General features: G+C 39.0%; 2 protein-coding genes across 7 annotated transcripts in view; one reads left to right on the top strand and one right to left on the bottom strand.

Annotated features, from left to right (window-relative positions):
- FAM149B1 (family with sequence similarity 149 member B1) overlaps positions 1-20,398 on the bottom strand; it is a 59,559-nt gene extending 39,161 nt beyond the window's left edge. For 3 of the 5 annotated variants that reach the window (XM_045841843.1, XM_045841847.1, XM_045841846.1), the window contains exons 1-3: positions 20,161-20,398; positions 16,126-16,230; positions 15,079-15,208 (exon numbers count right to left, since the gene is read on the bottom strand). In XM_045841843.1, coding sequence (XP_045697799.1) covers positions 15,079-15,208; positions 16,126-16,230; positions 20,161-20,207 — 282 coding nt within the window. In that variant the 5' untranslated portion in view covers positions 20,208-20,398. Of the gene's footprint in view, positions 1-15,078; positions 15,209-16,125; positions 16,231-19,969; positions 20,054-20,114 lie in introns of all 5 variants that reach the window. The other 2 variants (XM_045841844.1, XM_045841845.1) reach the window with 2 other exon arrangements.
- A 41-nt stretch (positions 20,399-20,439) lies between these two features.
- The window catches only part of ECD (ecdysoneless cell cycle regulator), a 43,837-nt gene continuing 40,115 nt past the window's right edge, over positions 20,440-24,161 (top strand). Inside the window, exons 1-2 of one of the 2 annotated variants that reach the window (XM_045841841.1) lie at positions 20,440-20,646; positions 21,820-22,037. In XM_045841841.1, the coding sequence (XP_045697797.1) occupies positions 20,441-20,646; positions 21,820-22,037 (424 nt within the window). In that variant the 5' untranslated portion in view covers position 20,440. The remainder of the gene's footprint in view (positions 20,647-21,819; positions 22,038-24,161) is intronic. The other variant, XM_045841842.1, reaches the window with a different exon arrangement.

A 24,161-nucleotide genomic window follows, 5' to 3' on the forward strand; every position in this document is an offset into this window, starting at 1 on the left:
CTCAGGCTGACTGTGAGGCTCAACCCCTATGACAGCATGCAAACTGCTGTGCAAGTGCTGACCACACAAAGCAGAATTCACCTCAGCAAGGTCTGGTGCCTGCAGAGCTCTCCCTTTGGATATGCTGCTTGTGAAGCTTTTTGGATTCTTCCCTGATGTTTGAAGCTGGCCACTGTGTGTGTTGGTTCTTGGCTTCTTGGGAGGGACTTTGGTGTAGTCCAATGTTAGATGCTGCCTGTAACTGGCCTTGGGCAAACTATTTGGTGCACAGCAATCCAGTCTGTAACCACCTCTGGGTGCATGCAGAAAGGACCAAGCTGAGCACCAAGGCCAGCTTTTACCAGCACTGGGCCCAGGGTGAAGTCAGCAAAAATCCAAAGATACTCAGATTTGCTTCCATCTGCCTCTACCTGCAGTTTGTCTGTTAGGCTTAGTCACTGAAATAGTCTCTGGTGGTACTCATGTTGCATGAGGTAGTTTCTCAGTGAGTCACCTGGTAGGGACTAGTTGTGTGCACCAGACTGAAACAGGTTCAAACTCAGTGCCAGGGCTGGGTCTGAGGCCACTCAGCAAATGTTTCACGGTATACCACATCTAGCTGCAACCTGCTGGGTGCTTACACACCTTTCTGTTGGGGCTGGATCTTAGGGAATCATCAGTGTTTATCAGGCCCAACAGACCAAGAATTGGCCAGGTGAAGGGAGGGCTCTGCACCAGTCAGGCATGTGAGGGGAAAAATGGCCCCCATGTTAGATCCACACAACTGTCCTAAATTCTGCCAGGAGGATTTGGAGCTCAGCAGCCTGGGCAGCCGAGGGTCAGAAGGATTGGTTTAGTGTATCTCCCTTGAGGGGGAGGTGCCAGTCAGGCTTCAGGGAAGGTGGGGGGTGTGGCCCCCTTCTGTGAGCCACGCAATTTAGCCTTGCCTGAATTTTGTCCTGACCTCAGAAGAGCAGAGCCACTAAGAGTCAGGCAGGTGGGGCAGCTAGAGCCCAATGGGTGAGTCTCCACCATAAGCCCAGAGGGTGGGGTAGTGGCTCTCCTGTGAGTGGGAAGCACCAGTCAGGTTCACGGGAAAGAAGGGGAATGACCCCTGCCCCAAGCCACACAACTCTGTCACTGATACCTCCCGAGTCTGCCCAGACCTCTACTCCTCAGCCAAGGCAGCTGACTCCTCAGCAGGGCGAGAGCTCCACAGGGTGGGGCAAGAGGGAATACAGAGGTTGCAGCTATTGCTTTTCCCAACCTGGTCCTACACAGAAGGGAGTACTCCACCCAAGAAAGATGGCATCTGAAGTATGGGAGAATGACTCAGCTCTGGGATCCTGGCAGCTATCCCTCAGCATTTTCCCGAGAGCCACAAACCCCAGACTCTATACAACTCTAGTCCACTCCGCCCACCCTTCACTGGAGCCCAGGGTGACTGGCTGCAAATGAAATTTTGTGTGTTGGTCCTTTAAGAGGGTGCTGTGTTTCTAGCAAACTCCAGTCTCTCCATGATGGACAGAAACCCCACTGATTTTCACAGCCAGATGCTAAGTGGATGCCTCTTCCCAGCTCAGGTGCTCTGGGCTGAGGAGTCTGGCTTGGGATTTAGATCCCACACTTCTCATGTGGAACCCCCCACAGCTGAGATATCCCTCTGGAACCTCAGCCACCACCGTGGGAGCAGGGTCAGCACTTTTCACGTCTCTGCCCTTCCTACCAGTCTTCTATAAACTCTTGGTTATAAGAATTCTCTTCAGCCCTGGCTGGTGTGGCTCACTGGCCTGAGAAGCAAAGAATTCTCTTCAGCTAGTCTTCAGTTGGTTATTCAGGGTGATTGTTCTGTAATTTAGTTGTACTTCCAGTTTGGTCAAGGGAGGAGGTGAGTTTGCTTCCACCTTCCTGCTGCCATCTTGAGTCCCTTTTGCCCTGGCTTTTTATTTCTAAGCCCTCATGTCTCCTCTGCATTAGCATGCTTGACTCATGGTCAGCCAGGGATGTATAGCTTGGGCCCTCTGTGATCTCTCCTGCATGGATATGTGGCGAGCTTATCAGGGCCTTCTATGGCTGTTTAATTTCCCAGATCTCCTTAATAAGTTTCTCAATTGTCTGTCAATCCATTTTTTGCCCCAACCAGTACCGAAGCCCCAGACTACCTGAGCCACTGTTTCTCCTTGTGCATGTGCTACTGAGTTTGCTACTGTTGTTGACAATGCTGTTGGGTATAGGCATCATCCAAGTTCCACTCCAAATCTACTGAGCCCTCTCTGGTGTTGAAGCTGCTAGTTTTCACAGCTTGTACCTTAGTAGTTAAGTAGACTCTCACTGTTCCTCACTCAAAGTTCTATTGATTTCCATGTATAATTACTTGTGAGGTCTGCGGGACATGGCACTTCCAAACCCCATAAGAGAAAGCTTGCCAGAGGGCCCCAGCCTAAAAGGAACGTGGATCGCTTTGGAAACGGATTGTAATTTCTTCCTATCTCCTTTTGGGAGTGGCTTCTTGTTCTGTGTGACTGCTTCTTGACCTTTTCCCTCTGCATGTACACACTGAGGTAATGTAGTTTAGAGTCACACACAAGACTCATGCCCCCTTTGTCTGGGACCCCTGAAAATAAGTCTCAGACTCAGGGAGGCAGTCTGCTGCCATTGGTGCTCCCTGTGATGTGAGTACTGTTATTTTGCTGTGTATAATGCACACTTTTTTTGTCCAAATATTTGAGGGAAAAATAAGGATGCACATTATACATAGGTATAATGATTACATACCATGCCTATAATGGGTGTAATGATCCCATGTATAATGCACACAAAAATGTGAGTGCACATTATACATGGTAAAATATAGTAATAAAGGCTATGTCTGCTCTGTCCAGTCCTCCTTGTGTTTTTTTCGGCTTATCCTAATGAGCAGTCGAGAATCCTGGGCTCACCTTCCTTGTGTTACACTACTGCTCTTTTTGTTGTGTCCCTTTAGCCAGTTTCAGAGTCTTGAAATGGTTGCTTTTGACCATTTTATCCAGTTTTATTGTTGCTTTTTGGGAAGAGGATTTGTCAAGCTGCTCACTCTGCCATACTAGAAGTCCCATCTCATAATTTTTTGTATTGTCTTTGTCAGGTTTTGGAATCAATATTATGTTGGCCTCATAAAGTAAATTGAAAATGTTCCTATTTATTGGAAAAATTTTATGTGATTGTTATTTCTTCCACAAGTATATAACAGAATTCAGTGGTGAAACCACCTGGGCCTAGACCTTTCTATATGAGAATTGTTGATTACGTATCTTTAAGAGTTTAACAACTATTCAGATTTTTTTGGAATGTGTTTCATTTAAGTTAAAGAATTTATTGGCATAAGATTGTTCATATTATTTTATTAATTTTTAAAAAGATTTTATGTATTTATTTTTAGAGAGAAGGGAAGGGAGGAAGAGAGAGGAAGAGAAACATCAGTCTGTGGTTGCCTCTTGTGCACCTCCAACTAGGGTCCTGCCATGCAACCCAGGCATGTGCCCTGACTGGGAATGGGATCAGTGACCCTCTGATTTGCAGGCTGGCGCTCAGTTCACTGAGCCACACCAGCCAGGGCGGCTGTTAATATTCTTTTAATGTCTGTATGATTTGTAGTATTGTCTATTCTTTCATTCCTGGTATGTAATTTAGGTTTTCTTGCCTTTTCCTGACCAGCATTACCTGGGGGCTTATTAATCTTTTCAAAGAATCAACTCTTGAATTTGTTCATTTTCTTTTATATAAGAAATATATATGTATGTATATATACATTTTCTTTTATATGTATGTAATTTTTAGTTCATTGATTTTTGCACTTAATTATTCCTTGCATATTACTTTGGGTTTAATTTACTCTTTCTAGCATCTTAAGGGAGAAACTTAGTTTATTTATTTCAAAGCTTTCTTTTGTTCTAAAATCAGTATTTGAAGGCATAATCTTCCTCATAAAAGCTACTTTAAACACATCCACAAATTTTGATATTTTGTGTTTTTGTTGTCATGTAATTTAAAATACCCTCTAATTTCCCTTGTAATTTAATATTTAGAAAGTTGTTTAATTTTCAATTATTTGCAGAATTATTCTATGTCTTATTGTTACTGATTTGTAATTTAATTCTTTTGTAGTCAGAAAACATACTCCATAAGATTTAATCCTTTGAAAACTATCAAGACATTTTATGGCCCAGCACACAGTCTGTCCTTGTGAACATTACACAAGCACTTAAAACTATGTACTCTGCATTTGTCAGGGGTAGCATCAGATCTTTATATTTTTACTGATTTTTAATTGTTCTATTAATTACTAAAATCTCTAAGAATAATTGCGGATTCACCTATTCCTCTCTTTAGTTTTATCAGTTTTTCATCATACATTTGGAAACTCTATTAAATGTGTACTTATTTAGAATTGTTATGGCTTCCTGGTGAATTGTGTTATGTATCAAAGTGTATCCTCCCCAAATCCATATGTTGAAGCCCCAGCCTGCAATGTGATTGTATTTGGAAATAGAGCCTTTATGGAGGAAATTGTTAAATGAGATCATAAGGTGGAGCCTTGTGGGACTGTGGGATTGTGGGACTGTGATAGGACTAGTATTCTTATAAGACGAAGAGACACCAGATCTACCTGTGTGCATGACCAAGAATAAGGCCATGTGAGGATACAGCAAGCCACGAATAGGGGCCTAACCAGAAACCAACACTCATCGCTTCTAACCTAGAAAGTCATACAGAAGCCAACATTATCCTAGAACTCAGTTCCCTTAAAAAAAACAGGTATACTATATACACCTATATAAGAGCAACAAAGAGATTAAAAATATAATTTTTAATATTATACCATGCCTGCTACCTAGGAATAAACCTTCAACAAATGTATATTACCTTTATGGGTAAAATTACAAAAATTTATTAAAAGTTATTAAAGAAATAGATAATAAATGGAAATATTTCTATATCAAACCCATGAATACAAATATCATAAAGATGGCAGTCTTCCCCAAATTGACCTGTGCAATTTAACAATCAGATTCTAACATACATGAAAAGGATTGGCCAAGACAATCTTAACAATGCAGTAAGAGTGTCCTACCACATATTATGATTATAAAGCTAGAGTTTAATTAAGACCCATTACAATTAGCATGATTTTTAGAATAAAACAGTTTAGAGAGCCCAGGAAACAGACCCTTTCATATTCTGAAACTTAATCTGTAACAGTGGGAGCATAGCAGGTCAGCAGGGAAAGAATGTAATGATTCTCCTGGAAATGATACCACCTTCTGTGGCAGAAGTTGGGAAAGAATGTGTGCATTTTTAGTGACCACAGTGGCTAGGGGGTGAGTAGGTGTTTAATAGGAGGGGATTGTGAATACTAAACATCTTGCTGCACGTGGGACATTTCTGTACAATAGTCACACCCAAAATAATGAAAAATGCCCCTGCTTAGAAGTACTGAATTAGTCAGTAAATGATGCTGCAACAATTCATTATCTAAATAGAACAGTTAAAATAATGTTCCTGCTATATACCATATACAAAAAACAATTCTAGGTTGATTAAAGACCTGAATGTGAGAACTGTAAAAGTATTAAAAGCCACATACCAGGAGAAGATTAAGATATGGGCAATACATTTAACAAAGGATGAATGAAGAATCAGTGATTAACTGTATTTGGTTACTACTACCAAAAACAATAACAGTGGCTTAAATAAGATAAAAGTTTATTTTTTTCTTTCATAAAAATATTAGTCTAATGGTAGGCATTAAAAAGCTGATATGGTGGCTCCATTAATATCAAAGACTTAATTTCTTCTATCATTTCCATCCTCAGTGGTGCTTCATGGTTCACGATGGCTGCTTCCTTTTTTTTTTTTTTTTTGCTTTACCTTTAGCCACAGTACCATGTTCCAGGCCAGAATTAAGAAAAAGGGGATAAATAAAAAAATAGCATTTGAGAAAGCCCCATCTCCTGACTTTTGTGTATAATTTATTAGTTACCCCTAACTGTAACAGATGCTAGGAAATAAATTTTCAACTGAGTATAATACCCCAAGTTTTATAGTTCTCTAGGAAGAGTGGATATAATGTAGGTATCTAATAGACTCTATATATTGAATGAGGTATGGCCAGTGGGACAAACCTGGCCCACAGCCTTTTTATAAATAAAGCTCTATTGGAATGCAATCACACCCATTAATTTACACATTGTCTACTGATGCCTTCTCATTACAGTGACAGAGTTGAGGCTCCTGACAGAGATGGAAAAGCTTAAAATATTTACCATCTAGCCCTTTACAGAGAAAGTACACCTCCTCTAATCTAAAAGATAAGGAACATCTACTAATTTAATATGAAAACAGTAAGTAAAAAAGTAAATAAGTATGAAATATAAACAGGCAATTTCCAGACTACAAATATGTACAATATCATGCATAGACATACCATATCTCCAAACATAATGCTGATCAAGTGAAGCCAGGTAGATACAAGAATTACATGCTGTATGATCCATTTATAAGAAGGACAAGAACAAGTAAAACTGGTGATAGCAGTCAGAATAGCTTTTCATTAAACTTCCAAGTCTGGCAAAGATTAAAAAGTCTGATCATTTCACTGTGTGGTCAGCAGTGTGGGAAAACAGGTCTTTCCGTATGTTGCTGGTGAGACAGCAGACTGGAGGAATATTTACAGAGGTCAGTTTGGCAACAGCTTTTGAAATTATAAAAGCACACATCTTTTGGCCAACAATTTCACTTCTAGAACTGTGTCCTCAGGTATATTCACATTTATGCAAAACAATATATGTACAATGTATAAATGCAGCAGGGTATTTTTGCTGTGTTTCATTTTGTTTTTTGGTAATAGCAATGTATGTGTAGCCATAAAAGAACAAAGAACTTTTAAAATTATATGAATATTGAGACTTCTGGCCAAGATGGAGGCATAGGTAGACACACTGTGCCTCCTCACACAACCAAAAGAAGGACAACACCAATTTAGAAACAAAAAAACAACCAGTACTGGGAGAAAACTGAACTGTATGGAAATCCGACAACCAAAGAGTTAAAGAAGAAACATTCATTCAGACCGGTAGGAGGAGCAGAGTCAGGCAGCCAGAGGAAGAGGACTCACAGCAAAGTGATGGCTGGTGGACCCTGGGTGTGCAGGCAGACCCAGCGAGGCGGCAGATTGTGGAGGGGCTTGGCGCACAAGGCGGCTGGTGGAGTGGGTAGTCCCACATTTGTGCACAGATAAACCAGGCTAAACTGGGGACCGAGACAGACCCCAAAGCCCAATGTCCCAGCATGGGGAAATAAAGCCTTAAAACACCAACTGAAAACACTTGTTGGGGTTGAGGTGCCGACAGAAACTCCCAGCCTCACAGGAAAGTTTGTTGGAGAGACCCACAGCATCCTGGAATATACACAAGCCCACCCACCAGGAAATTGGCACCAGAAGGACTCAGTTTGCTTGGGGGAAGCAGTGGAAGTACCTGAAATTCAGCAGAGAACAGAGCAAACGCCATTGTTCCCTCTTGGACCCCTCCCCGACATACTGCGTCACAACCCAGAAAATGGGTTGCCCCACCCAGGTAAACACCTAAAGCTCTGCCCCTCACTTTGTAACAGGAGAGTCAAGACAAAAAAAAAATGACCCAGACAAAAGAACAGATCAAGCTCTAGAAATAATACAACTAAATGACAAAGAGATAGCCAACCTATCAGATGCACAGTTCAAAGTACTGGTAATCAGGATGCTCAGAGAATTGGTTGAATTTGGTCACAAATTAGATGAACAAATGAAGGCTACGCTAAGTGAAATGAAGGAAAATGTACAGGGAACCAATAGTGATGGGAAGGAAACTGGGACTCAAATCAATGGAGTGGACCAGAAGGAAGAAAGAAACAACCAAACAGAAAAGAAGGAAGAAACAAGAACTCAAAAAAATGAGGAGAGGCTTAGGAACCTCTAGAACATCTTTAAACGTTCCAACATCTGAATTATAGGGGTACCAGAGGAGAAGAGGAAGAGCAACAAGTGGAAAAGTTACTTGAACAAATAATAAAGGAGAACTTCCCCAATCTGGCAAAAGAAATAGACTTCTAGGAAGTCCAGGAAGCTCAGAGAGTCCCAAAGAAGTTGGGCCTAAGGAGGAACACACCAAGGCACATCATAATTACATTAGCCAAGGTAAAAATGAAGGAGAGAATCCTAGAAGCAGCAAGGGATAAGGAGACAGTAATCTACAAAGGAGTTCCCATAAGACAGTCAGCTGATTTCTCAAAAGAGACCTTGCAGGCAAGAACGGGCTGGAAAGAAGTATTCCAAGTCATGAAAGACAAGGACCTCCATCTAAGATTGCTCTATCCAGCAAAGCTACCATTTAGAAAGGAAGGGCAGATAAAGTGCTTCTCAGATAAGGTCAATTTAAAGAAGTTAAAGGAGTTCATCATCACCAAGCCCTTATTTTATGATATGTTAAAGGGACTTATCTAAGAAAAAGAAGATAGGAAAAATGTACAGTAAAATGATAGCAAACTCACAATTATTAACCACACCTAAAATAAAAACAAAAACAAACTAAGCAAACAACTAGAACAGGAATGGAACCACAGAAATGGAGATCACATGGAAGGTTAGCAACAGGGAAGTGGGAGGAGGAGAGAGGGGGAAAAGTACAGAGAATAAGTAGCATAGATGGTAGGTAGAAAATAGAGAGGGGGTAGGTAAGAATAGTATGGGAAATGTAGAAGCTAAAGAACTTATAAGTATGACACATGGACCTGGCTGGCGTAGCTCAGTGGATTGAGCAAGGGCTGCAAACCAGTGTTGCAGGTTCGATTCCCAGTCAGGGTACATGCTTGGGTTGCAGGCCATGACCCCCAGCAACTGCACATTGATGTTTCTCTCTCTCTCTCTTTCTCCCTCCCTTCCCTCTCTAAAAATAAATAAATAAAAATCTTAAAAAAAAAAGAATTAAAAAAAAGGAAAAAGTATGACACATGGACATGAACTAAAAGGGGGGAATGTGGGTGGGAGAGGGTGTGCAGGGTAGAGGGGAGTGAAGGGGGAAAAGGGACAACTGTAATATTATAATCAATAAACTATATTAAAAACATTTAAAATTAAAAAAATAAAATTATATGAATATTCTTCAAAATATAGTAAGTGAAAAAAATGGCACCAGAGTGTGTAATAACAAATATTATGTAAAAATAAGGATATTTAAAATATACAAAGTTAGCAAAGGAATAAATTAAATTTGTTAAAAGAATTCATGTCTGGTTCTTTATTCTAACTGAAGTTTGTTTTGCCATTTAAACTGTTATTTGCTATTCAGTTGGCCAATAGTCATTATGTTTTAAGGATTTCCTTCACCTAGCTTATTGAGAATTTTTATAAGGAATGGTTTTTGAATTTTATCAAATACCTTTTCAGCATCTATTAGTTTGATCATATTTTTCCTTTGAGTAATTGATGTTAAACATATGAATGTTTAGATACTGATATGAATGTGCAGATACTGATCCATCTTTGTATTCCTAGAGTAAACCTTACCAGATCATTAAAAAAAAAAAAATCAACCCAAACCATATAAAACTAAAATAGAAAAGAATTAGGTTAGCTATTTTTATGATTGTTGGCTATCAAAATTTAAATATATACAATTAAACTAAAAACAGAGGTCTTCCTTCATATCATTATATTAAGTTTGAATTTTAAAATATTCCAAAAGAATTAAATCTAAGAATATAAACTCCAAAATCACTATAAATAATAAATATATTTAGCAAAGTAGTATGTCATCAAATTGGGACAGAAAACTAGATTTCTACAGACCAGTGATAGCTCAAAAAAAAAAACTAAGACAGTTCAAAAGTAAGTAAAGTATATAATTAAATACCAAACTGAATTTTAATAGATTGTAATAATAAAAAGTAAATTATAAAATGACAAATAGGACTAGTGAAAGATATAAATAAAAACTATATATTTAGCTAGAATACTAAGTTCAGTAAAGATGACAAATTATTGAAAATATGTATATAAAGTATTTAGCACAGTACCTGGCATATACTAAATATTTAATAAATTTTAGTTCTCACCCTGACTGGTGTGGGTCAGTGGACAGAGCACCTGCCTGCAAACTAGGGGGTCGCTGGTTCGATTCCTAGTCAGGGCACATCCCTGGGTAGCAGGCTGGGTCCCTGTTTGGGGGCATGTGAGAGGCAACCAGTCGATGTATCTCTCACACATTGATGTTTCTTTCCCTCTCTTTCTCCTCCCCTTCCCCTCTCTCTAAAAGTAAACAAATAAAGTCATTAAAAAATAAATTTTAGTTCTCTCTATACATACCCTAATTTAATAAAAAGTAATAATGCAAACCCAATTAAATCCCTGATAAATACTTTATAGAAAATGTTATAGAAATGAAAATAAAATTTCTCTGAAAGAGTAAAGACACAAATACTAAATAATATACATTGTTTAGTGAACACTAGTAGGTTTTTTAAAATATGAAAAACCACGATACTAAATCAAGTATAGAAAAAATGGTTTAAAAATAGATTTAACAGCATAAGAACTTAATTCATACCTTATACCATATATTATAAAAGTCTTGTGAGTTAAGAAGCTCAACATGCAAGATTCTACTAAAAAGCTATGAAATTCCATCTTCCTTTATTTTTTGAAATCTACTTTATTGATTATGCTATTAGAGTTATCCCATTTTTCTCCCACTTTATTCCCCTGCACTCCCTCTCCCACCCGCATTTCCCCCCTTTAGTTCATGTCCTTGGGTTGTACATATAAGTCCTTTGGCTTCTCCATTTCTTATACTATTCTTAACTTCCCCATCTATTTTGTACCTATATTTATGCTTCTTATTCCCTGTACCTCTACTACCATTCTTCCCCCTCCCCCTCCCTGCTGATAACCTTCCATGTGATCTCCATTTCTGTGATTCTGTTTCTATTCTAGTTGTTTGCTTAGTTTTTTGTTTGTTTAGGTTTGGTTGTTGATAGTTGTGAGTTTGTTGTCATTTTACTATTCATAATTTTGATCTTCTTCTTTTTCTTAGGTAAGTCCCTTTAACATTTCATAAAATAAGGGCTTGGTGATGATGAATTCCTTTAACTTGACCTTATCTGGGAAGCACTATCTGCCCTTCCATTCTAAATGATAGCCTTGCTGGATAGAGTAATCTTGGATATAGATCCTTGACTTTCATGACTTGGAATATTTTTTTACAACCCCCTCTTGCCTGCAAGGTCTCTTTTGAGAGATCAGCTGACAGTCTAATGGGAACTCCTATGTAGGTAACTCTCTCCTTTTTTCTTGTTTTTAAGGTTCTTTCCTTCTCTTTAATCTTGTGTAGTGTAATTATGGTGTGCCTTGGTGTGTGCTTCCTTGGGTTCAACTTCTTTGGGACTCTGAGCTTTCTGAACTTCCTGAAAGTCTATTTCCTTTGCCAGATTAGGGAAGTTCTTCTTCATTATGTTTTCAAACGAGTTTTCAATTTCTTCGTCTTCCTCTTTTCCTTCTGGCACCCCTATGATTCGGATGTTGGAACATTTAAAGTTGTCCCAGAGGTTCATAAGCCTCTCCTCATTTTTTTAAATTGTTTCTTCATTCTGTTCCAGTTGAATGTTTCTTTCTTCCTTCTGGTCCAAACTGTTGACTTGAGTCCCAGTTTCCTTCCCATCACTCTTGGTTCCCTGTACATTTTCCTTTATTTCACTTTGCTTAGCCTTCACTTCTTCCTCAATTTTGTGACCATACTCAGCCATTTCTGTGAGCATCCTGATTATCATTGTTTTGAACTGTGCATCTGATAGGTTGGCTATCTCTTCATCACTTAGTTGTATTTTTTCTGGTGCTTTGATCTGTTCTTTCATTTGAGCCATTTTTTTTGTCTTGGTGTGCCTGTTTCAGAGTAAGGGGTGGAGCCTTATGTATTTGCCAGGGCTGGGCAACCCATGTAGCTGCTTTGTGGTGCTGTATGTGGGGGAGGGGTCTGAGAGGGAACAATGCAGCTTCCTTGGCTCTCAGTTGTCAGTCACTTCCTCTGGTACCCACAAGCAAATTGGGTCCTTCTGGTGCTGATTCCCAGGTGGGTAGGTTTGTGTATGTTCTAGGACCCTGTGGGTCTCTCTAACAAACTCTCCTGTGAGGCTGTGAGCTTCTCCTGCCCCGCAGCCTCCACAGATTTTTTCAGTGAGAGGTTTTGAGGCTTTATTTCCCCGCACTGGAACCCTGCGTTGCGTGGTCTGTCTGGCTCCCCAGTTGTTCTTCCCCATTTATCTGCATGCAAATGTGGGACTGCCCTGGTCCTCCAGCCACCATCTTGCTGTGAGTCCTTTCCACCCCAGCTGCTTAACTCTGCCCCTCCTACCAGTCCGGATGAATGTTTCTTCTTTAATTCCTTGGTTGTTGGACTTCCATACAGTTTGATTTTCTGGCAGTTCTAGTTGGTTTTTGTTTTTAAATTTGTTATTGTCCTTCTTTTGGTTCTGTGAGGAGGCACAGCATATCTACCTCCACGTTGGCCAGGAGTCAAAATTTAAATTCTTTACCGTGGTTTACAATGCCTAATGATTCTAGTCCTGTCTACCTCTCTCATCTCACTTGTGCTTTTCTCATCCTGGTACACTCTTCTCTAATCATCCTGACCTTTTTAAAATTCTAATAATATACCAAATACTTTCCCTTGGGCACACGAAGCTCTTTTCCTTCTTAGGGCTTTTGTATCTACTGCTGGTTACCTATCTGGAAAGCTCTTTTCCTCACTCTTCATACAGTTAACTCCTAAACTTTCAAGTTTCAGATCTACTCTACCTGAAACCCTCTCTAAAGTGAATTCCCCTAACAGGAACTTCAGGTTTCTTTATTCAGAAATGTCTGTAAGTGGTAGCTAATGATTTGTAAGGACTTTGTAAATCTGCATTGCTTAAATGAATGAAAATGTAACTTCCTGAGAATTGAACCTTGACATCCTATCCTAAATGAGGCTCACTGTTGGCATGTATGAGTCACCCATAGGAACTTTTTAAGGAAGATCTTTATGACCTGTATCCATACTCGGCCATCACCTCTTTCACACCAAAAGTAGCTGCAGGGTGTGGTGGTTGCTTCTTTTGTGATGTTTTGGGGTGGGAGAAGGTGGATTTGATGAAGTCAGTAATTCAGGACTTAATTCCCTCTCATGTTGTGTTTCCTTTTTCCTTTGAATCAGGGTATGAGATAGCTTCTAAGAGCTCTAGCTTCACACTGGGAAGAGTCTCTGTGGCTGTAATCGCATGGTGGCAACACCTGGAACTTAAAGTAGACTTCTGGTATAGCTTCACTACTCAGTTTATTTTTTAGCAGTTTAATGGACACATTTTAGAATCTTCCATTTTGTATGGAATTAGATCCTCCCTTTCAAATGTTGTAATTAACATCACTTAAAATAAAACTTGAATAAAATATTGGTACCTCAAAAAAAATAAAGTGAATCCCTCTTATTTATAATGTTCTTTTTCAGTACCGTCATCTTCCTTTGAGCTCTTACTATCTTTTGTGGTTATTTTGTTTATTTGCTTTTGTCAGTCTCCTGTGTTAGACTATTGAATCACATAAGCCTCCCTCACCCATATTCCCAAGTACAGTATCTGACAACAAATGTGCTCAAAAAATATTTGTTGAATGAAGGAAAACAGAAAACCCAGTTATTAGCTAATAAGGAAAAGCTCTATTATGATACATTAAAATAAGGAAATGTTATATAACTATTCAAACTGACAGGGATGGAAGTAGTAATTAGAAAATACCTATATGAAGTAATGGTGAATGAAAAACTATACCACAAAATAGAATACATATATATCATACAACTATGTAAGGAAAGTATATATACATCCAAATTAAAATGACTGGAAAATAATTCATGGTGCTAATAATAGGTTCTAACAATTATCAGTCTTTTATAAAGAAAGTAGGTTGCTAACAACAATATTGTGGAAAAGTGCTCACAAAATAATATAAGTGAAAGAACAGAGCATAATACTGTATGTATACTATGATTACAGCTGGGTCAAATTAAACATAGCTTGAAAGAGGATACAGAAATAAAACTACCTATTGCATCAAAGTGAAAGACATGTTTAAAATTTGTCTATACAAAAATTTTTTACTGCTCACCCGAGGATATATTTATTGATTTAGAAAGAAAGGAAGAGAGAGGGAGAGAGAGGGAGAGAGAGGGAGAGAGAGGGAGAGAGAGGGAGAGAGAGGGAGAGAGAGGGAGAGGGAGAGAGAGAGAGAGGGAGAGAGAGAGAGAGAGAGAGAGAGAGATCAATTGGTTGCTTCCCATACATGTCCCAACTGGGATCGAACCCGTAACCTAGGTATGTGCCCTGACTGAGGATTGAACCCACAACCTCTTGGTATACAGAATGACCAACTGAGCTACCTGGCCAGGCAATTTTTTTTAAGGTTGCTGTAAAAATAGTACTTTACAATGGGAGATATAGCTATAAATAAATAAGTAAATAAATAGGAAATCTCAATGCCCAATTAATAATGACTGAATAACACTTTGTGTAAACATCTTTAGTCCTTTTTCTAATATATATAAACAAACATATGTAAAATAAAATTAGAACTATAAAAACTCTCCCTAACCTGCTTTTTTTCATTTAACAGTAGCATTTTCCCAGTGTGTAATGGCTTAATAAACTTTCAAAAACATTTTAAACAAAGTAACATTAGTGTTACATTGGTGGAGACACATTAGTGAACTGAACACAGCAAAAGGAGTAAGTCCTGGGCCCACATCCATACTAACCTACAATTGTTTCAGTCAAGCACTAAGTAAGCATATCTAAAAATCAACTATATCTATAAAACAAAACAAATACTCAGAGGGTGAAGACTGATGCTTCTTTATAAATATTAGAACATGTGGTAAATTTCAGTATTAAAGTGTAAAGAAACAATGCAGGAGAGTGAAGGAATGAAAGATACTGACAAAACTGACAAATCCTAACTCCCAGAATAATCTCTCAAGTGCTCCACAGTAACATACAACTCACACCATATCCCCAGGAGAAGTCCGAGCTGCCTTCAGTAGAGATCCCTGTGCCTGTATAACTTGGAAAAGCAGACCTTGAATTCCCAGTATCAGCTGATGTAAAAGGTGATTCTTGTGTGATGTCAGACTCACTAAGTACAGAATTTGGAAAGAAGAGAGGAAACAGAAAAATTATTATTTCCTCAAGTTTTTGAAGCATTAATTACTCAGTGACTAGGTAATAACATATGTACAAATACATCTAAAGAAGCAAAAGTCAATGAACTTGAAATTTAAGCATCAAGAAAAAGTCCTGTCCAATTCCTATAGAATTGATGGCAGTCATTGGACCTAATAGCCATAGTTTAGAATGAATACTTTAACCTTCCACCTGTAACATATACCTTTGACAACTAAAGACACTTCAGAAATATTGGTAATATCTGAGATTATATGGCACTTGCACAGTTAATCAAGCACTTTTACAAATACTAATCCCGTTTTATCCCAACAACAACCTGGTGGTGCAGAACTCAGCCCCATTTTAAAGACAAAGAATCTGAAATTTAGTTCCAGGTTTTGAAACTAAGTTTTATGATTGCAATTTTTCCTGTAATACCACATTGCTTCTCAGAAGCTTCTTTGAAGTTATAGTCTCCTCTGTTGTATTTCTTAAAATAGTATATGCAGCTAATATTTACTCAGCATTTACTATATGCCTGGCATTATGCCAAGTTTTGTATACTTCATCTCATTTATATTCACAACACCTTTATGAAATACTGTTATCAGGTAAGTAACTTGCAATTTAATTCAGCTAACCAGTGCCAGAACCAGGATTAAAAATCGTATCTGTTGGACTCCTGAGTCTATGTTTTTCAAAGGTTATAAAAATAAGTATGACATTTTTTCCATTAGCTGTTCCACACTGAAGATAAATGGTAATGAAATGTGGTAAAAATTTGCTTTGTTTCTTTGGTACAAGGCTTGATACCAACCATAAGCTAAAAAAACAAAACCTTTGCCATTATCAGGTATAAAAGCAAACAAGTACACTCTATGTTATTACCTTTGGGAGCTCGTGTCTTTTGTGTGGCTGTCATTGGCAGAGGAAATGTCATCCAGCTGCTCTGGAAGGGGATGATGACTAAGAGCATACTTTGTTATTCCTTTCCTGTAAAAGATAAAAAGAAAGGTATATTTCATATAAACAAAGAATGTACTTTTCAGAAACATAGTCTAAGTTGGTCACATACTTCTTGCTGCTCTGGAATTGCATTGTCCAATACATTAGGCACAAGCACTTAAATTGTGATTAGTCAGAAAGGAGATGCACAGATGCATTTTAAATGTAAAACACACAGGACTGTGAACTCTCAGTATAAGAATGTACAGTATCTCACTATTTTATCTTGCTTATATGGTAAAGTGATAATGTTTTGGATGTATTGAATTAAAAATATATATTCTTAAAATTAATTTCATGGCAAATTGAAAATATAATAAGGTATAACGACACAACTATTACAACAGCTAAAATAAAACATGTTGATAATGCAAAAGGCAGGCGAGGACATGGGGAAACTGGATGTCTCACATATTGCTGGTGGGAATGAAAATGGTACAGCCACTCTGGAATAGTTTTGGTTTCTTATAAAACTATAAGACCTAGCCATGGTAATGCACTCTTGGGCACTGGTCCCAGAGAAGTGAAAACTTACATTCATACAAAAATATGCATGTAAATGTTCAGAACAGCTTAATTTATAATTTTAATAAAACTGGAAACAACGGAAAAGTCCTTTGATGGGTGAAGGGTTAAACTCTGGTGCATCCACACAATAAAATATGATCCAGAAAAAAAAAAAAGTGACCTATTGACACATGCAACACCTCGGATGGCTTTCAAGGACATACATTATGCTTAGTGAAAAAAGCCAGTCTCAAAAGGCTGAATACTATATAATTTCACTTATACAACGTTCACAAATGATAAAACTACAGAGAAGAGATGAGTGGTTACCAGGAGATGAAGGAAGGAGTGGATGTGACCAGCAAGGGGCACATACACAAGACTGTTCTTGGTGGTGATGAAACACCTCTTCATCTTGACTTTACTGGTGGTTACACAAACTTCTATGAGGCCAAATTGCATAGAACTACGTGCCACATACACACACGAAGGAATGGATATAAAAACTAGTGAAAAGTGAATTAGGGTCTGTAGTCTGGTTGACAGTACTATACCAATGTCAGTTTCCTGGCTTTGAAATTATACTACGGTCATGTTAAGAGGTAGGTCATCATTGGGAAAAGTTGGGTGAAGGCTTCATGGGACTCTATACACTACTTTTATAACTACCTATGAGTCTATAATTACTTCAAAATAAAAAGGTAAAAAAATTGATAATTACTTCAAAAAAAGGGTAAAAAAACCTGTTTCTACTACTTTTAATATGACTACCTGAAATTTAAAACTACAGATGTGGGTTGTGTTATATTCCTATTGGACAGTGCTGCTGTGGAGTGCAACATGTGTGTAAGAACAAACTAAAGGGTGAGTTATATATTCCAGTCCTAATCATCAATACTAGATTTTCCTCCCCCACAAAATTCAGTAGTCAAGTAAATTTAGGAAACACAATAGGTTAAACAAAGTTACACAGGTTCTTTACAAGAGGTCTTCCCAGAGATGTATAGTATACACCTCTAATACTCTTATTTCACAGGAAAGGAAACTGAGGCATAGAGGGATTACGTAACCTGCTTAAGGTCATAAGGCTCATGTAAGTGATGGAGCCAGGATTCAAACCCAAGTAGTCTGGCTCTGAGGCTTCTCAGAGCAAATGAATAATTTGAGATTTTAGTGAACTGTACTATTTTTTATATACAAATATGAAGTTAAGGGCCCAGTCAGTGGAGCTTGTAGTTTTAATTATTTCTTCAATGGTGGGAAAGGCTTGTGCAGAGAGCTATTTGTGCTTCTTTCACTCAGTGATCCTACAACCAAAAGCTTGTCTTTGAGACAGTGATAGGGATTAGAAATGTGGACTCCAGCTAGGAAATAGAAAACTTAAGACATTTTTTAGTGTGTCAGAGAAAGTGGATTATGGAGTGACAACTAGATAACACCAAAGAAATTTTAAATTTTTTTAAAAAATTTTAAAATTGATAACAGCATTGTGGTGACACAGGAAATGTCTATCATGCATACCGAAGTATATAGGGGTAAAATGATAGTGCCAAGGATTTTGTTTCCTTATTTCACAGATGAGGAACAAAGAAAATATAGATGAAGCAAATATATTAAAATTTTGATAACTTTAATGTGGGTGATTGATGGCTCATTATATTTACTATGTATTTGTGTTTGAAACTTAGCATTAAAAAATGTAAAGCTGTATGTAGAAAATGACTTTTTCCAAAATCTTTCCAACATCTACAATTTGGAAGTGTTGGGGAGAAAACTGAAGTAACCACTTCAAAGCAAATCATCATTATAATACCTAAAGTAAATTAAAATTGCTTTTAATTTACAGTCACTTAGATGCATATATTACTCATCATCTTCATCATTCACATAACCCCGACTCCTCTAGAGAATCCCCTTTGGGAAAGTTATGTTTAGGGAGTGTCAAATTAACAAATGAGAACAAGTAACACAACTATACAGGGTCAGTAATTCTGGCCCAATAAGTGCTTATCAACACTTTTTTCCATAAAAGATAGTTTTTACTCTCAGAATGATCAGGATTTATTATAAAAGCATATTTTTAGCTAAACCTAGTTGCATTAGGAAATGACATTCTTCTTCGTAGTTTCTAAAAAGCTTATTATCTGAATTGCTACTGTGTAGGTATCTTATTATTTAGTAGATAATACACTTCAGAAAGGCAAGGAGAGATCACAGACTGATTTTCTTTGTGTGGCTATTGTACCAGGTAAAGGTGGAAAGGGACAAGGCAATTACTATTTTCTGAGGACCAACTATGTGTCAAGCTCTGTGCCATCAGTTTAGACATGCTTTTAGATAAGGTCTTATTCCTATACTAAAGAAATGAAGAATCAAAAATTTAGCAATTTGCCTAAAAGTCACACGGCCAGAAAAAACCCTAGCCAGAAACTCAGATGTGACTGAAGAATAACAAGCTTGTTATTACTATACCATATATACTTAATATTAATAAATTGTATAATTGCTAAATTACACAGCTTACTGGAGAAGGGGGGGGGGCGACTGGAGTTAAAAAGCCAAGCTCAAAAGCTTATTGGTTATATAATCTTAAGATGTGTGTATATAACCTGTGTGACATAGCACCTTCTGACAAACTGAAGATAATCATACCCATCCTACTGAGTGGTTGCTAGAAGGATGGAGATATGAAAGTCTTTTTCAAAGTGTAAAAGCATTTATAAATGTGTGAAATTATCATTACTTACTACATTACAGTACTTCAGTGGGGGCGGGGGGGTGACTTTTAGCCAGAAATATTTACTCTCTAAAATCTCAGAGCAAAACTGATCCTTGTACATTCTGATGCTTAACTGTAGAAACGGAGAGGCAGTACGTGTAATGGTTGTGACCAAGGCTTCAGAATAAGATTGACATCGGGTTTGCACTTCAGTTCCACTACTTTCTGTCTGTGTAATCTTTGGCATGCTATAATCTTTAAATCTGGGATCTTTATCTGTAGAATGCAAAATAACAGTCCCCATCTTCTATCCTTGTTGAATAGAATTAAGTGAGCTAATGTAAGCAGCTTTGCAAGGTGCCTGGCACTAGATAGGTTTAACTTCATTATAACAGTCAGCTACTGACAACTTCTTGTGGAAACTACCAATGCCTTAGGAGGCCATAGTTCGGGAAGTGCCGCCCAAAAGGGCCAGGCCCTGGGACAGCACAGGTGACACACCCTTAGCAGGAGTTGTAGGTAGAAGGGACAAAGTCCGGCAGGGCTGGAAGGAGAGATTTCCGAAGAAAATTTTCTTTCTCCCACCTGGGAAAGGAAAGGAGCGAGGGACTGGTCACGAAGGGTCCCCAGAGCGCCCGCGCCCCACCTCGCCTCCCCTGGCCGTGGCTGGGATGGTTGAGCATGGCACTCACAGCTCCAAGCTCTGTGGCACAGACTTCCGAGTGTATCTGGAGATCATCCTCCTCTTCCTCCTCAATCGCGGCCGGGGCGGGCACGCCAGGGTGGGGGCCTCCAGGCCTGGCCCTCCCGCCGGCTCCTGCCCGGCCCCCTCCCGCCACCTTGCAGCCCCGTCACGCCCCGTCGCCTGGACACCGGACCGCCACCTCCTCGGGTTCCCCACCTCTCCAGTCCACCGCCCTCCCTACTCCCCCGCGGGGGCGGAAGTGACGAAGGCGTCGGGCCGCCAGCCTAATGCTCCGGCCTAAGCGTGGTGGGGACGCTGCCGGTTCCGGCGCTGAGCGGGTTTCTGACTTTCAGAGCTGCCTTGGGCCTCAGGTTCCAGACAGGCATTTGGACCGAAACTGGGGCCAGGCTTTGGCGGCTGCTGGCTGTTCCCGACAAGCTCACGCGGTGCGGGGGGGGCGGCGGAGGAAACGAGTCGAAGAGACCCTAGAACCGTAAGAGGAATTGGCTTCATTTTGTCAGGTGGAAGGATGGAGCTTATCTGAGTAAAGAGCCCTAGATTTACAAGCCAGGCCTCAGCTACTCGGTCGCTTGTCTTTCTGTTCTCCTTGTTTTCTCATCTGTACTGTGAGGAGCTAGCTCGAGTGACCTCAAAGTCCCTTCTACTTCGAACACTGAATTGGGTGCTTGGCATTATGGGGTGGGTAGAATTACTGTCTGTCCCTCTGGGTTGAAAGGCTAAATGACGATTTGGACAGACTGGTGAATGGGTGTCTGGATAGAAGATGCAGGTTCCTCTCGACCTCATTTTATTAGTCCGTTAGCTGAATAAATATAAAAATCGGATCACGTGGGCCATCTAGTGCAGTGCCATTGTTTACAAAGCATCACCTGGAAGCAGTAATAAACTAGTACTTTTGTTTGTAAGGGATGCCCGTAGAAAATAAAGATATCTACCTCTTAGTTTATTAGAGCTGTGTTCTCCTGAAAGATGGGCAAATTTTGGACAGATCAAGAACCGTAGGCAGATTGTTTTGGGATGAGACATGAATGTTTTGTAGTTTTGAATTGCTCTATTTCATGATGTGTTTATGAAAGAGATTGATTAAAATTCTGCAGAGTAGGGGAGATTGCTTTTAAGAGGGATTAAATAATGAAAATGTAAATCGGAGAAGGATCCTAGAGATGGTAGAGTAACACTCTAATTCTACAATGAAAGAAAATGCCCCAGAAAGAGATAGTGAAGTGCCCAATATGACACAATTAATTTAGTGGCAGAACTGGGATTTTGGTTAGTATTTAAACAGAGGATGTTAATGCAGTGTTCTCAAAAAATGTTACACATGCCACTGCAACTACAAAGGCAAATATTTTTCAATTTTGTTCTTATAAAAGTATTATTTAATTTGGGAATGTGATACTGGATTTCCATTCATTGTGTTATATCACAAGTTTTTAAACATAATTTTAAGTACAAAAATGTCATTAAAAGAACATTAAATAAGTGTTACTATATTTGATATATTGTTAAGGCAGATACCATGATGGTATGTGGATAATTGAATTGTGGAAAACAATGTTAATGGAATCACCTACAATAGTTCAGGGAATGGAATATTACTTCTGCATTGTTCTACATGGTTTATACTATTGAAACTTAAATGTAGTTTTCAGAGAAGAATGGAGGAAAATATGAAGCTTGCTACAGTAGAAGATACTGTGGAGTACCGCCTGTTCCTGATACCAGATGAACCAAGGGACCCAGAAAAACACAAGGAGATTCTTCAAAAGTATATTGAGAGAATAATGACCCAATTTGCACCTATGTTGGTCCCTTATATCTGGCAGAATCAGCCGTTCAATCTCAAATATAAACCTGGGAAAGGTAAAGAAGGCTCTTTTACTTCTTTTGATTTGATATGTATAACTTTTAATGTTATTCTGATAACTGATATATAATAGCCCACAGTTTATTTGTTATTGTAAGGAGGTTTATATCCTGAACTTTTTAGATTGGTGATGCTTGCCTGTATTCAGTTATGCCCTTAATTTTTTTATTCATTCATATTGATGAAAATGTTCTAGTAACTGTTACCTTAGGAACTAATATATATCAACATTATTAAAAACTTGGGGCTATTCTTTTAAACTTTACTTTTCTATGCCATACTTATCTAGATACCTACACGGAACAGATCCAGGCATCTTTAGTTGTTACTCTGCACACATTTCTCGCCATCAATGATGTGTTTAGTAGGCTGCCTTGTTTTACATAGTCGTTTTGGTAGCGATCTAACAGTGGCTCTGCCTGGCTTATAAAGAGAAATTATTGGGCTTTATGACCATTATTTGCCATTTGGAAGCATTCTGAGGTTCCTTCACAGTCTTCCCTGTGTTGCTGAGGTCTGACCTCTGGCCAAATGTGGCATTTTGTCCTATGGTTTCTGTAGCTTTACTAAAGTGACTTATGGATAAAGGACCAAGGCTCTACTTATGCAGTGATTTACGTGAGATCTTGTTTTGGATCAGGAGCATCTTGTTAGACCATCAGTCTGGCTCTCAATTGGCTGCCAAATGTCTTTCCTACTGTAAGTTTTATTGAACTCCTGTTCACTGAAATACATGTGGTACTTATTGGCAAGAACACTGTCACTTCCAAAACCAACTCCTTATCTTTTTTTTAGTATATTTTGTTGATTACACAATTACAATTGTCCCATTTGTTTTCTCCCCTTCTGCCCTGCACCTCCCTTACTCTAGCATTCCCCACCCTTTAGTTCATGTCCATGGGTCATACATATAAGTTCTTTGAGTTCTCCGTTTCCTATATCATTCTTAATCTCTCCCCATCTATTTTATGCCTACCAATTATGCTCCTTATTCCTTGTACCTTCCCCCCATTCTCCTTCCTCTTCCTTCCTGTTGATAACCCTCCATATAACCTCCCTTTCTGTGATTCTGTTCCTGTTCTAGTTGTTTGCTTACTTTGTTTTTGTTTTTGGTTTGAGTTTTAGGTTCAGTTGTTGATAGTTGTGGCATTGTATGTGGGGGAGGAGTCAGAGAGGGAACAATGCTGCTTGCTCAGGTCTTGCCCTGCTTTCAGTCACTTCCCCTGCTACCCACAAGCAAAGTGTGCCCTTTAAGGTGCTGTCCTTATGCTAATTCCTAGGTGGATGGGTTTGTATATGTTCTAGGACCCCATGGGGCCCTATGACAGACTTTCCTGTGAGATTGGCAATTTCTCCCATCACTGCAACCCCCACAGATTTTTACAGTCAGAGGTTTTGAGGCTTTCTTTTCCCCCACTGGAACCCTGGGTTGAGAGATCTGTCTTGCTCTATAGTTGTTCTTCCTAGTTTATTCACACGGAATGTGGGACCACCTGGTCCACCAGCCACTGCCTTGCCTGCCTGGTCTGCCAGCACCATCTTGCTGCGCATCCTCTCTGCCTCCGCTGCCTGTCTCCACCCCTCCTACAAGTCTGGATGAATGTTTCTTCTTTAACTCCTTGGTTGTCAGACTTCCATACAGTTTGATTTACTGGCAGTTCTGGTTGTTTTTTGTTTTTAAGTTGATTGCTATCCTTCTTTTGTTTGTGTGAGGAAGTGAAGTATACCTACCTACACCTCCATCTTGGGTGGAAGCTCCCACCTCCTTATCTTTTTTCCCCAAAATTTTTTGTCCAGTGCCATTCACCTACTTATTGAAGCTAGTTAGTAATTTACAGTCACACTCAGCTCCTCACTTCACCATGTTCAGTCAGGGACTAAATCCTAGTGTTATTAATCCTAAAATATGACCCCTTCTCTACATCTGTTTGTTTGACTATGGTCCAGGCCCTCCTTATCTCTTTATCCGGAAGATTGTGATAGTCACCTAACTAACTTCTCTGGTACCAGTGTCTCCAGTTTCTCACACTGTTAAACTTACCTTTAAAAATACAAATTTGATCATGTCACTCTTCTGCCTAACATTCTTGAACAGTTCCATATTGCTTCTGGAGGAAGTT

Source organism: Phyllostomus hastatus, unplaced genomic scaffold (assembly GCF_019186645.2).
Source record: "Phyllostomus hastatus isolate PE091 unplaced genomic scaffold, TTU_PhHast_1.1 phas_contig_38, whole genome shotgun sequence".
NCBI lineage: Eukaryota > Metazoa > Chordata > Mammalia > Chiroptera > Phyllostomidae > Phyllostomus > Phyllostomus hastatus.